Below are 14,504 nucleotides of genomic sequence, written 5' to 3'. Positions count from 1 at the left end.
TTCTATACCATAGGAAGAATGAGACAGAATGTTGGTGACTCACAGTGTTAATCTAGTGTTTACTTGTGCAAAAACATATGAAAAGTTCAAATAAGTATACGATTTGGGATGGGAGGCTGGGAGGCATTGCTGCTCACTTCTTACTATATGTGTTAGATTGGTTGCTCTGGGATTTAAGAAGTCAATTCCATAATTTCTCTCTTTCTAATAATGCCAGGGACAAGATCCACCAGCTCCTCCTGTGGACTAACTTTGTGATATGGGAAGTGAAAATAGTTAACACCTTGCACGACCAAATGAACGAAGATGAACCAGAGTACTCTTAACCCCATTAGAACTGTTTTTCATTTTGCATCTGCAATATGGGATGATATTGTTTTCATGAGCTTCTAGAAATTTCACTTGCAAGCTTATTTTTGCTTCCTGTATTATCACCTTTCCTATTTACAGTATATTTGAGTAAATGATTATATTAAAAAAAGTTACATGGAGCTTTTTTTGGTTATCCTAAACTTAAACATTCCACTCATTCTATTTGTAACTGTGATCATAATTTTTGTGATGATTTCTGGCCTGATTGAAGGAAATTTGAGATCTCTGCATTTAAATATTTTAAACAGTTTTGATAGGTTTTAAAATTGCTTTTTTTTATAAGGTATTTATAAAGTTATTTAGGGTTGTCTGAGATTGTATGAAAGAAAATTAGAACCACACTGTATTGACACTTACCTTGGTAGTTTATTTGTGGGTGGCAGTTTTCTGTAGTTCTTAGGACTGTGGCAGCCTTTGGAATATGTTACAAGTTACAGCTGAAATCTGTATCAACCTGTACAACTGGCTTATATGGCTAGAAAAGGAGGAGAGAAGAAATGAAATAGTTGTTCACTAGGATTTTTACTCCCATAAAAATGTCTGATATTAAGAAAAGTTTTAAATATGGTAGATAATTTACAGTCCATTATATGACATTTGTAAGCCACTGTACACTAGCTTTACAAGGTTTATGAAAAGAGGAAAAAAGTTAATTCTTTCTGCCTTTGCCAGATATAATCTATACAGTAATAATTTAAGCTATAATTTATTTGTAAAATGGGTGCCTCTCAGGAAGCTTCTTTTCTGTTGTAATACTTCTCTGTTAAGTGAAACTTTTAAAGCTGTATTGGGGCCTGTTTGGTTACGGACATTTGAATGCTATTTACTTATTTACTCTTTTTTTTCTGAAGAAAAAAATTTGAGTCTTTTGTTATCCTTCTGACTTTTGAATTCTTGGTTTACTCCAAGGGAAAGAAGGAAAATGAGAAACAATCAAGGATCTTTTTCTCACCCCTTATCTCGTTCTTGTTTGATAATGGGATGGACTGGGGTGGGGAGGAGCATTAATATAAGTAAAATTTTAAAATGTATAAAAAAGTAAAAGGTTGCATTATTTTGCTCAGTTTGAAAGAAAATGAATACAAATGGCATAAAAGTCTGCAGGACCTATGTGGTTATGGAATTTTTTCCTAGCAGGTGATTGCATATGCTTTATAGGGGCTAGAAGGTATTTTGCTATCAATGTAAGGATCTTTTTCCCCCTAGATCAGTCTAGCTTTACACTGTATAGATATGAAAAATTACTTGTATGAATTGAATAAACTTCTCTATATCATTGTACTGTTTAATAGTCTCTGATACAATTGTGTGATGCTCGTAGGGTATTTTTTTCCCCTTTATTATGATTACATTCTAGGCCATAAACATTGTAAGGGCTTCATTTCGTTATATAATCCGATATTGACTGCTTGCATTCCTCTTGTACATCTTGGCTTTGTGCTCAACTTCTTGAAATAATATAACCTACTCTTAATTACTTGTGCTAATTGAGGGGTATCGTAACACAGGTAAGTCAAATCTTGGATATATGAACACCATAGACTTAAGGTTTTTGCTCTTGCTTTGGCCTACTGGAAGCCTTCTCAGCTCTATAACTGTTACCATATTTAAAGCAGAAAAAGGCAGGAATGGCATAAGATGGAGCTAAATCCCTATCAGCATTCCTTTTCTGCCCTTGCCTCCTGAAATTTGAAGGCTTGCACGTGTATCCTAACTGTTCTCTAAGCTGCTAGAAAGCCAGTCTCTGCAGAGATACTGAATCTACAGCTCACAAATAATTGAGAATTGGCTTTGGTTGAAGAAGTGGCTGTGACATGGAAACAGAATGTCTAATGTTAGCTAGAGACCTGGAAATCTGGATTCTTATTCCTAGTTTTTCATTTCTGTCACATACACTTAATTGACATTACGTGTAGAATATTAACCTTTTCCTATATGGTCCTTATGTTTAATTAGTAACAAATGTTCTTAGTCAAGTATTTAGTCTTGGTTTTTTTGCTTGTAAAATTTCTCTACATTCCTGACAAAGACAGTGTACTACTGCACATAAAGTATTCCTATTAATCTAACTAGTAATTTATATTATTCTATTATATTCTTAAAGCTTCTACATGTGGCCTTTTTATTGAGCACACCCTTATTCATTACTTGGCTTGTAAACATTCACCTGAACTGTGGCTACAATCATTTTTAAATAAGCTGGAAAAAGGAAAGATAAATCTTCACATTTTAATCACTTTTGGCTCTTAAACATTCCACAAATGCCATTAAGAGTTTATTTTGTTTTAGAGTCATTTAATGTTCTTTTATGCAAAATAGTTTTTTTGCTTTCCATATGGAAAAATTTAACATTGGAACTGTGTATAGTAAGAGATTTTATCATGTACCTATCCAAGCACTATCCCATGGTCAGCAAGTCATATTTTAAACAACTTCCAGAGATTTTCTGAAGTAACTATTAAGTACAGCTGTTCCACTGTTACTTTTAGTGTCTTTGTGGTATGTGATGTGATAGTGTTTATGGAATTACCAATGTCTTATATTTTCAAAGGAACCTTGGAAGTCCATCACTCTGAATGAAAGTCTGTCACTCTAAATCAATATGTGCTGAAATTTGACCAGCTCAACTTAAGACCCAAAATAGCAACTTGAAGGAGAAATGAAGAGAGTTTACAGTTAATGAGTTAAATTTTTGTTGTTGCAATAGTAGATTTAGTCTTACCATTATAATATTTCTCAATGAAAAAATCATTTATTTGTAACCATGTCTGATGATTGCTTTGTTAAAGGCAGAAGTGGTCATGTGATATACTTAATGTTAATTGCTGTTTTTAAATGTTTAAATCATGCCAAACAAATCATGTCTGTGCCATCCAGGGTTTATTGTAATCTTTCACTGAGTACTTGGATTGGGATAAAGGGCTTGTACTATGCACTTTTTATTAATGAATAAATAGAAAACGTTAGTAACACTTCTTGTTTTCCGTTTGGCTTTTGTGGGAAGAGAAGCAGGCATCTTTTGCTTAGTAAAATGTTGACATCCTTTATTGAACAGTTTTTTTTTTTTTTTAAATTTCAGATATGCCAGCAATCATTGACAATAACCTTTATTTCCCCCAAAGTAATATGCTTCTTGAGATTATAAACTTTAATTTTTTGTAAATTTGAGTAATACTATATTTTGTATACCCATACAAAGAGACAATGTCTGTCTGAAGATTTTATTTATTTTATTTTTCCCCCCAAAGCCCCAGTGGATAGTTGTATGTCGTAGCTGCACATCCTTCTAGTTGCTGTATGTGGGACTCGGCCTCAGGATGAACGGAGAAGTGGTGCCTCGATGCGCACCCGGGATCTGAACCCGGGCCACCAGCATCGCAGCGCGCGCACTTAACCACCAAGCCACAGGGCCGGCCCTAATGTCTGTCTTAAAGTATAATAAAGGTAATCATTACAGGGTATGATGAAAGACTTAGATCACAATGTTTTGATAATTTGAACAGTTTCTTTGTAAGACTTTTTACCCCTAACTAAAGACATTCCTAAGAGAGAACTTTAAGTGATAAGAAAAGTATTTGTATAATAGCAGTATGGGGCTAGCTAGTATTCAGAAGTAGGGATTCTAAGAATCTCAATGAAATTAGATTGCAATTACATTTCTTTTGTTATTTTTTTATTTCTTCCTAGAGTACAGGGTCAATAGACATTTGCTTTGAGGGAATAATATCCAATAGTGTTAATTATTTGAGCAGACATATGTTACCCAAAAGGAGCTAGACATGTAACCCTACTTAAAACACACCAAAAGTAAAAATTTTCTTTTGCTCTGTGACCTGGAATACATCCAGATACTAAAGATCGTTAGTACTCACATACATGTAAAATGGTAAAATTGCTCTGGCATGATTATGATGTGTCTATGTGATACTTGTGTTATTTAAATTAGCAAAATTTGTGAAATACATAATTTCTGAGAGACAGTTAATGATTCCATCTAAGGTTTGTCATATGTCATGTCAGTGAATATCCGAATCTCCAGTAAAACTAAGGTTTTCATTAAATGGTTCTGCAATTCTAATTTTCCTCCCAGAAAATGGAATTCTAATAAAATAAGTTTTTTGCTTCCTGCTATTTCATCTGATAGTTTTCTCAGTTCGGAATCTCAGTGTATAGAGTTGGTTTTGTCCCCCAAAAAATGTTCCCTAAACACCAACCATGAGGGCCGGCCCTGTGGCTTAGCGGTTAAGTGCGCGCGCTCTGCTGCTGGCGGCCAGGGTTCGGATCCCGGGCGCGCACCGACGCACCACTTCTCCGGCCATGCTGAGGCTGTGTCCTACATACAGCAACTAGAAGGATGTGCAGCTATGACATACAACTATCTACTGGGGCTTTGGGAGGAAAAAATAAATAAAATTTAAAAAAAACACCAACCATGATTATCTCTAATGGTCAGAGTTTTTAAACTGTGATCTTTCCCCATGGGGAACTTAATTTTGCATATCTTTTCTCAAACAGACTATGTTGGTTCAATAAACATTTCAACAAGTGTTTATTTATTGCATAACTGTTTACGCTTTAAAATGCATCTTATTCAGGATTAGTTTACAGAAACTATTTTAAACCATCAGATGCCAAATTAAGATGCTTGTTGAAAGGGAGGTGGGAGGAGATGTCTGGGAGGCAGGGAATATGTAGGGATGAAGAACAATATGTGTAGTTTGAAACTTTCATATCAAAAAAGCATATTATTCCCTTATACAGAACTGCTTTTTTCTGGGAAATTAAGATGAGAAAAAAATTGTTTACAACCCTGCAACGTCAAAGGCTTTACTTCTTAAATATCTGGTCCTATAACTACTTATAATCTCAGACACTCAGGCTATGTCTTGATGATTAATGGATTTGAATTGCACTGATTCTATTCGTTTTGAAAAACTGAGCAGAAGAGCATAAATACTACATAGCAGATTCAACATTATAGAATGTCTCCTATGCTGCTTTTAGAGAAATGAATGTTATATAGTCACTCGTTAATTCAGTGCCAAAAGAAAGGTGCTTTATATACAAAAGGCATTACAAACCCTGGCCTGAATGCAGCTTTCCCTGACAACTAATTAGTACATAAACTTTGGAAGTCTGGATGTCTTAAAGGGGATTCCTTACAATTAATCCAGCGAGTACAATTTTGTGGTTACAACACATAGAACAGATGTAAATCTGACACCAGAGCCTCCACCTCCAACAAATGGGTTAAGATTTATATCCTTGCAAATGTTCTGAGCCTTCATTTTTATCTAACAACGTTTTCTTAAAGACCACATTTTACTCTGTCCTGGCTCACACTGCACCTCTAACAACATCCTCTTACTTTCCCAGAGAGTTTCACTAGCTTCTATAGCAATAGTCTATTGAAAGCTGGCAGTCTCGAGCTTCAAGCATGATTCTGTTAGCCAAAGCTAAATCAGAAAATACAAGACTTAAGGAATCTTGGGCTAAATAAAGTAATATTGAAAATTATAGTTTCTCATTTAAGAACGGGTAGGGCTTATAATTTTTTCCCTCTACAACATCCAAGGAATTTTTTTCATTGTGTCACAATATTTTAAGAACTCAGAGTCACATAGATAGGTGTAAACTGGCAACAGTCAAGGTTGAATTCCTTGTGCCCTCTTGTATTAATAATTTTTGATGCTAATCTCTGAAAGCATCAAAGATATGCAAAGGGTGTTTTGTTGAAGATAGCTGACGATTGGTATTATCATTTATTCTGTAATTTTCATCCAGTTCTCAACCTTATACTCTCATTGTTAGCAAACTTCTCATGCACTAAAAATATTTAGTATTGTCAATAGTGTTTAGCCTTGGGGAAAAAATGCTAAAGTAGCTTTATGTGAGCCGGACTTAATGTTAAGGTAAACAATTCGTTCAGATTTTTAGCTTTTCCCACAACTAAAATATATGCCAAAGGCTATAGTGATTCTCAAACTTGCTGGTTTTGGGACCCCAAAGAGCGTTTATTTATATAGGTTATATCTATCAATATTTACTGTGTCCAAAATTAAAACAGAACATTTAAAAGTACTAAGTAGTATTTTGGTGGTGAACATGATGTAATCTATGCAGAAATAGAAGTACAATGATGTACACCTGAAATTTTTACAATGTCATAAACCAATGTTACTGCAATAAACAAAAAATTAAAAAAAAAAGTACTAAGTATTTTAAAATAACCCAATACATGTTAATATAAATATTTTTTATGAAAAATAACCATTTTCAAAAATGAAAATTTAGTGAGAAGAGTGGCACTGTTTTTACAAATCTCTTTAATGGCTGGCTTAATAGAAGAAAGCTAGGTTATCATTTCTACTTATGCATTCAATATGTTGCAATATGTTCGCTTCTTATGAAACTGTATACATGTTAGTTTTCAAAAACTAGAAGACTAATGGTATTTTGAGCAGCCTATGCCTTGACTAAGGAACACAAGTTATGTGACCCTTGGGCAGCCCACTTAATTTGAAGCATCAGTTTTCCTCATTTATCAGATATAATACTACTTTACAGCAAGTTGAAGTGAGAATCAAAATGCTTGTAAAAATGCTTTGTAACGCCCTAATAAATATTGTTATGTAAAGGCCTTCACTATCCCAACACATAACACATACCGTTCCTTCTTAAAACCTTAAATTGTATGGAAACTATGGATTTAAGACACTCCCATTGAACTCCCATTGGAAGGAATTCACCCTACTAGGAATGGACAATGGCACCTTTAGATCAAAGCCTGGCAGATGAAAAACGTTAGAGATTAAAATATTAAATAGAATATCACAGTTTCCAATCAAGATTTTAAAATCCTTGGAAGGTAAACTGGAAAGCAAATAAATTTTGACTAATAGATGAATAAATCCATTGCAAGAAAAGCTAAATAGCAAACTATTAGACCAGTAGTTCTCAAATTTGGCTGCACGTTGCACATACCTGGAGAGCTTTAAAAACCATGGCTGCCTTGTCCCCACACCCCAGAGATTCTGTTATGGTGTTAATTGGTATGAGGTTTGGCCTAAGCATCTACAGGTGATTCCAATAGCAGCTAAGAGTGAGAACTGCTGACCATAAAGAATGTTAAACCTTGTGTTTCGTTCTAGAGATGAAAAACCAAACAGAAACAAAAGCGAAAATTAATCATTTCCTTTATACTAATTGATTTCTATACAGAGGCAGGGAATTAACTGAAACCCTGAATTCTCCTGCAGTAGAATTATTTTTAATAGTGATATTTCACAGTTTTTCCCAATGCCTAAAAATAATAATTCTTTATTTTGTCAAGTTTTTCTTGTGGGGGTGAGGAAGGGAGATGTCATTCTTCTTCATGAATGGTCCTAACAAGCCTATTCAGTTAATGTGCAGGCTCTATGTCAAAAAAAAAGAAAAAAAACAAAACAAAACAGGCCAAGGAACAAAAACACTTTTTCATAATAAGGAATAAAGGTGAGATTATTACTTTGCAAGGAGTTGGATCAAAATTATGTTAATAGGGTAAATATTCATTCTTTACATAACTAGATTTTCTGGTCTTCAGAGAAAATGAATTCTTGTTGTGGTAAGGTCATTTGATTTTAGTCCCTATCCTCAAGAAGTTTATATTCTATTTACAGAGGACAGATAAATACAAAAGCTAACAAATAAGGTAAGATTATTTCAGGGACTGCTAATTGCTAAAGAGCAGTTAAAATACAATCATGGTGAAAGAGCCTTCTGAAGAGACGATATTTGAGTTGAGACCTGAATGATGCAGCTATGCAAAGAACTGGGCAGTTTTCCAAGGGAAAAAGCAAGAACAAGTGTGAAGGCCCTGAGACTGATACAGACTTGGCATTTTCAAGGGAGCAGAATAAGGCCAAATGACTGGTACAAGATGAGATCAGAAGGTCTACATCTTGTAGGATCTTGGAATCCAAAATAAGGACTTTGGATTTTATTATGACTATAAAAGCCATTGGGGCAGGGGGTGGGGGATATGATCCGATTTATGATTTTATGATCTCACTCTGGCTGCTATGTGGAAGATGAACTACGCATCGAGAAGGGAGGCAGGAAGCTAGTAAGTCAATGGAGTACAGATAAGAGATGCTAGTGGCTTTGACAAAGGTTGTGGCAGTGTGATTTATAAAAAGAAATCAGACTTAGGATATATTTTGGACATAAAGCTAATAGGCTACATTGATGGCCTGGTAATGAATGGGAGGGAAGAGAGAAAACAAGAAGGACATCTAGTTTTGGGGCCTGAGCAACTGATTGATTGATGATACAAATTGAGATGAGGTAGGTTTATGGTAAGGGAAGTGAAGGGTGAGAAGCAGCAGATTGGGAGCAAATATTAGTTAGGATACAGGTTAACTTGCTGGAATAAAGAGACTCCAGTGGCTTAAACCAGATAGACTTTAAGTTCTCTTTCATGGACCAGTTCAAATATAAGTAGCATAGGGCTGAACTGCTTGCTTCAGGTGTTCAGAACTCAGACTCGGTCTTGTTGCTCCACTGACCCCTAGAGAACTGCTGGACTGTGGTCCACCCAATGTTGTCCTTCTCGGCTTGGTCAAAGATAGTTCACCACAACACCTTTTGGGTCAATGTTCCAGTCAGAGTGGAGGAAGGGAAGGAAATATAGAGGTCCTGTGTCTTCATTTAAGGGTTTGTCCTGGAAGTTATACATATCCCTTCCATTCACATCCCCTTAGCCAGAACTTAGTCACATGACCATACCCAAAGAAGGCTAGACAATGTAGTCTTCATTCTGGGAAATATCTGCCCAGCTAAAATTTGGGAATTCTGTTACTAAATAAGGAAAATGTGGCTATTGGGGTCAGCTGGCAGTCACTGCCACAGAGGAAAAACAATATGTCAGTGTTGGCTATGATGATTTTGAGGTGCCTACTAGACATCCAAGTGGAAATCTTGAGTAGGTAGTTGGATAGAGATGTGTGGAGGTAAGGTTCCATTATAAAGGGAGATGTAGGGCCGGCCTGGTGGCGCAGTGGTTAAGTGTGCCTGCTCCGCTTCAGCGGCCCAGGGTTTGCAGGTTCAGATCCTGGGTGCGCACCGAGGCACTGCTCATTAAGCCATGCTGTGGCGGTGTCCCATATAAAGTAGAGGAAGATGGGCACAGATGATGGGCACAGATGTTAGTCCAGGGCCAATCTTCCTCAGCAAAACAACAGGAGGATTGGCATCAGATGTTAGCCCAGGGCTGATCTTCCTCACAACAAACAAACAAACAAAATAAAGAAATAAAAAAATAAAGAGAGATGTAAATTAAAAGCCAACAGGGGCTGGCCCAGTGGTGTAGTGGTAAGTTCACGTGCTCCACTTTGGCGGCCCAGGGTTCACAGGTTTGGATCCCAGGCATGGACCTACACACCACTTATCAAGCCATGCTGTTGCAGGCATCCCACATATAAAGTAGAGGAAGATGGGCACCGATGTTTGCCCAGGGCCAATCTTCCTCACAAAAAAAAGAAAAAAATTAAATTAAATTTTAAAAAAAGCTAATAGAATATAGATAGTATTTGAATCTTTGGGAAAAAGAAGAACAAACAAAGCCCAAAGCCAGCAGAAGGAGAGAAATAATAAAAACCAGAGCAGAAATAAATGAAATTGAGACCAAGAAAACAGTAGAAAGGATTAATGAAACAAAGAGTTGGTTCTTTGAGAAGATAAACAAAATCAACAAACCCTTAGCCAGGCTTACTAAGAAAAAAAGAGAAAAGGCTCAAGTAAATAAAATTAGAAATGAAAGAGGAGAAATTACAATGGATACCATGGAAATACAGAGGATTATAAGAGAATACTATGAGAAATTATATGCCAACAAATTGGACAATCTAGAAGAAATGGATAAATTCTTAGACTTATACAACCTCCCAAAATTGAACCAAGAAGAAATGGAGAATCTGAATAGACCAATAACAAGTAAAGAGATTGAAATAGTAATCAAAAACCTCCCAAAAAATAAAAGTCCAGGACCAGATGGCTTCTCCAGTGAATTTTACCAAACATTCAAAGAAGATTTAATACCCATCCTTCTCAAACTATTCCAAAAAACAGAGGAAGATGAAACACTTCCTAAATCATTCTATGAGGCCAACATCACCCTGATACCAAAACCAGACAAAGACAATACAAAGAAAGAAAATTACAGGCCAATATCGCTGATGAACCTTGATGCAAAAATCCTCAACAAAATATTGGCAAACCGAATACAACAATACATTAAAAAGATCATACACCATGATCAAGTGGGATTTATACCAGGGACACAGGGATGGTTCAACATCTGCAAATCAATCAACGTGATACATCACATCAACAAAACAAAGAATAAAAACCACATGATCATCTCAATAGACGCAGAGAAGGCATTTGACAAGATACAACATCCATTTATGATAAAAACTCTCAATAAAATGGGAATAGAAGGAAAGTACCTCAACATAATAAAGGCCATATATGACAAACCCACAGCCAACATCATACTCAATGGGGAAAGACTGAAAGCCATTCCTCTGAGAACAGGAACGAGGCAGGGCTGCCCACTCTCACCACTCCTGTTCAACATAGTACTGGAGGTTTTGGCCAGAGCAATTAGGCAAGAAAAAGGAATAAAAGGAATCCAAAGAGGTAACGAAGAAGTGAAACTCTCACTATTTGCAGATGACATGATTGTATATATAGAAAACCCTAAAGAATCTGTTGGAAAACTATTAGAAACAATCAACAACTACAGCAAAGTTGCAGGGTACAAAATCAATCTACAAAAATCAGTTGCATTTCTATATGCTAATAATGAACTAACAGAAAGAGAGCTCAAAAAGATAATACGATTTACAATTGCATCAAAAAGAATAAAATACTTAGGAATAAATCTTACCAAGGAGGTGAAGGACCTATACAATGAGAACTACAAGACATTATTGAAAGAAATCCATGATGACATAAAGAAATGGAAAGATATCCCATGCACGTGGATTGGAAGAATAAACATAGTTAAAATGTCTATATTACCTAAAGCAATCTACAGATTCAATGCAATCCCAATCAGAATCCCAATGACATTCTTCACAGAAATAGAAAAAAGAATACTAAAATTTATATGGGGCAACAAAAGACCCGAATAGCTAAAGAAATCCTAAAGAAAAAGAACAAAGCAGGAGGCATCACAATCCCTGACTTCAAAACATACTACAAAGCAATAGTAATCAAAACAGCATGGTACTGGTACAAAAACAGACACACAGATCAATGGAACAGAATTGAAAGCCCAGAAATAAAACCACACATATACGGACAGCTAATTTTCGACAAAGGTGCTAAGAACATGCAATGGAGAAAGGAAAGTCTCTTCAATAAATGGTGTTGGGAAAACTGGACAGCCACATGCAAAAGAATGAAAGTGGACCATGTGCTATCGCCATTCACAAAAATTAACTCAAAATGGATCAAAGACCTGAAGGTGAGACCTGAAACTATAAAACTCATAGAAGAAAATATAGGCAACACACTATTTGACATTGGTTTTAAAGGAATCTTTTCAGATGACATGCCTACCCAGACTAGGGAAACTAAAGAAAAAATAAACAAGTGGGACTTTATCAGATTAAAGAGCTTTTATAAGACAAATGAAACCAGAATCAAGATGAACAGACAACCAACCAGCTGGGAGAGAATATTTGCAAAACATACATCTGACAAGGGGTTGATCTCCATAATATATAAAGAACTCACACAATTGAACAACACAAAAACAAAAAACCCGATCAAAAAATGGGCAGAGGAAATGAACAGACACTTCTCCAAGGAAGATATACAGATGCCCAATAGGCACATGAAAAGATGCTCAACATCACTAATCATCAGGGAAATGAAAATCAAAACAACACTAAGATACTACCTCACGCCTGTTAGAATGGCTATAATCACCAAGACAAAAAACAACAAATGTTGGAGAGGATGTGGAGAAACAGGAACCCTCATACACAGCTGGTGTGAATGCAAATTGGTGCAGCCTCTATGGAAAACGGTATGGAGATTCCTCAAAGAATTAAAAATAGAGATGCCCTATGATCCAGCCATCCCACTACTGGGAATCTATCCAACGCACCTGAAATCAGCAATCCAAAGAGGCTTATGCACCCCTATGTTCATTGCAGCATTATTCACCATAGCCAAGAAGTGGAAGCAACCTAAGTGTCCCTCGACTGACGATTGGATTAAGAAAATGTGGTATATATATACAATGGAATACTACTCAGCCATAAAAAAAGACAAAATCGTCCCATTTGCAACAACATGGATGGGCCTGGAGGGTATTATGTTAAGTGAAATAAGCCAGAAAGAGAAAGACAAACACTGTATGATCTCACTCATATGTGGAATATAAACCAACACATGGACAGAGAAAACTAGACTGTGGTTACCAGGGGCAGGGGGGGGGGGGGGGGGCACAAGGGGTGAAGGGAGTCATATATATGGTGATGGACAAACAAAAATGTACAACCCAAAATTTCACAATGTTAGAAACCATTAAAACATCAATAAAAAAAATATAAAAAAATAAAAAAAATAAAAAAAAAATAAAAAAATTAAATTAAATTTTAAAAAAAGCTAATAGAATATGGATAGTATTGAATCTTTGGGACTGAATAAAATCATTTTAAGAGACAGCAAAGACAGAGAAGAGAAGAAATCCCTGGACTGGGACCTGGGGTACTGCTATATTTAGAGCTCTAGTTGAAGAAGAGGAACCAACAAAGCAGACTGAGAAGGAGCATCCAGTGAAAGAAGAAAACCATGTGAGGGCGCACTGGTGTCGAACTCTACTGATAAGCCAAATCACGCAGACACAGAGTTGAACATTTTGGCAGAAAGGATTCACTGGTGAACTTGGTAAAAGATGTTTTGGTGGAGTGATGGGGATGAAAGCCCAGCTGGAGTAGTTAAGGAAAGAATTGGAGGAAAGGAAGGAGACACAGTACAAGCAATTCTTTGGAGGAGTTTTACAATGAATGGGAGCAGAGGAATGGGGTAGTAACTCAAGTGGGATATGGGTCTAGGGCAAGAGGGAAGATTTTTATTGTTGTTTTACTGAGTTGGAAGACAAGAATATCTGCAGAGTTGTCAGGGGATACCCATGGAGCCCCTCCACTTCCCCACAGCGATATCACCCCTTTGTTGGCCTCAGCACCACATCATGTCTGAGAGGAAGACTCACGGCGATCTACATGTTTTTTGCCAGTGCTCTCTCAAGCCTATCTTCCTACTATCTCCCTATAATCATGATCTCACCATGATAATTCGCCTTAGACACTATCATGATTAATCCTATCATGTACATGATGTAACCTACACAGAAATCAAAATATAATGATGTACACCTGAAATTTATATAATGTTATAAACCAACGTTACCTCAATAAAATAAATAAATAAATAAAGTGGAAAAAAATCCTATCACATACCATAACCCTGTTTATAACAGCATCCACCAGAAGCCCAAGACTCCCAGGTCCTCACTCAGTCATCCCCCAAACCTGATTCAATCTCACACCCTTCCTCATGCCCTAACCCTCCTAAACTCAAGGGTCATCATCAGTAAAAGCCCCATATCTTCAACTTTTTCTCTGAACATTCCCTTCACCAAAACCTGATATCTCCTTAAGGGCACTGACTCTCCCACTGCCCTCTCAAATGAGAGCTGTTTTCTTTTCCAGACCCTGTAACCAAAGAATGTAGAGGTAGCGTGAGCTTCTTCCCAGTTTCTCATTTTGACTGCCAGGCTATGCCTCTCTCCTCCCTAAAACTCTCCAACTCTTTTGAAGTTCATGCGGGCAGAGTATTCCAAACGACAGCCTATCTTTCACAGTCATCACAATCACGATCACAATTGCTTGAAGATTTTAGCACTGGACCCTCTGCCTGTCTTTTCAACACTCTTCCTGTTGTGATTCTTGGTGATATCAATATCCAAGTAGACAACCCTTCCAATACTCAGTCCCCTGACCTTTCCTCCAATGATCTTGTTTTCCACACAACTGCCACTCCCATTGCCATATCCTAGACCTATAATTTCT

General features: G+C 36.6%; 1 protein-coding gene across 3 annotated transcripts in view; it reads left to right on the top strand.

Annotated features, from left to right (window-relative positions):
• SMIM14 (small integral membrane protein 14) overlaps positions 1–3,344 on the top strand; it is a 64,874-nt gene extending 61,530 nt beyond the window's left edge. For all 3 annotated transcript variants that reach the window (XM_087434209.1, XM_004418992.3, XM_087434210.1), the window contains exon 5: positions 218–3,344. In XM_087434209.1, the coding sequence (XP_087290335.1) occupies positions 218–250 (33 nt within the window). In that variant the 3' untranslated portion in view covers positions 251–3,344. The remainder of the gene's footprint in view (positions 1–217) is intronic.
• The last annotated feature ends 11,160 nt before the right edge of the window (positions 3,345–14,504 follow it).

This window comes from Ceratotherium simum, chromosome 8, assembly GCF_057802395.1.
Source record: "Ceratotherium simum simum isolate JZ-2026a chromosome 8, ASM5780239v1, whole genome shotgun sequence".
Lineage (NCBI taxonomy): Eukaryota > Metazoa > Chordata > Mammalia > Perissodactyla > Rhinocerotidae > Ceratotherium > Ceratotherium simum.
This window is presented reverse-complemented; position numbering and strand designations above follow the sequence as displayed.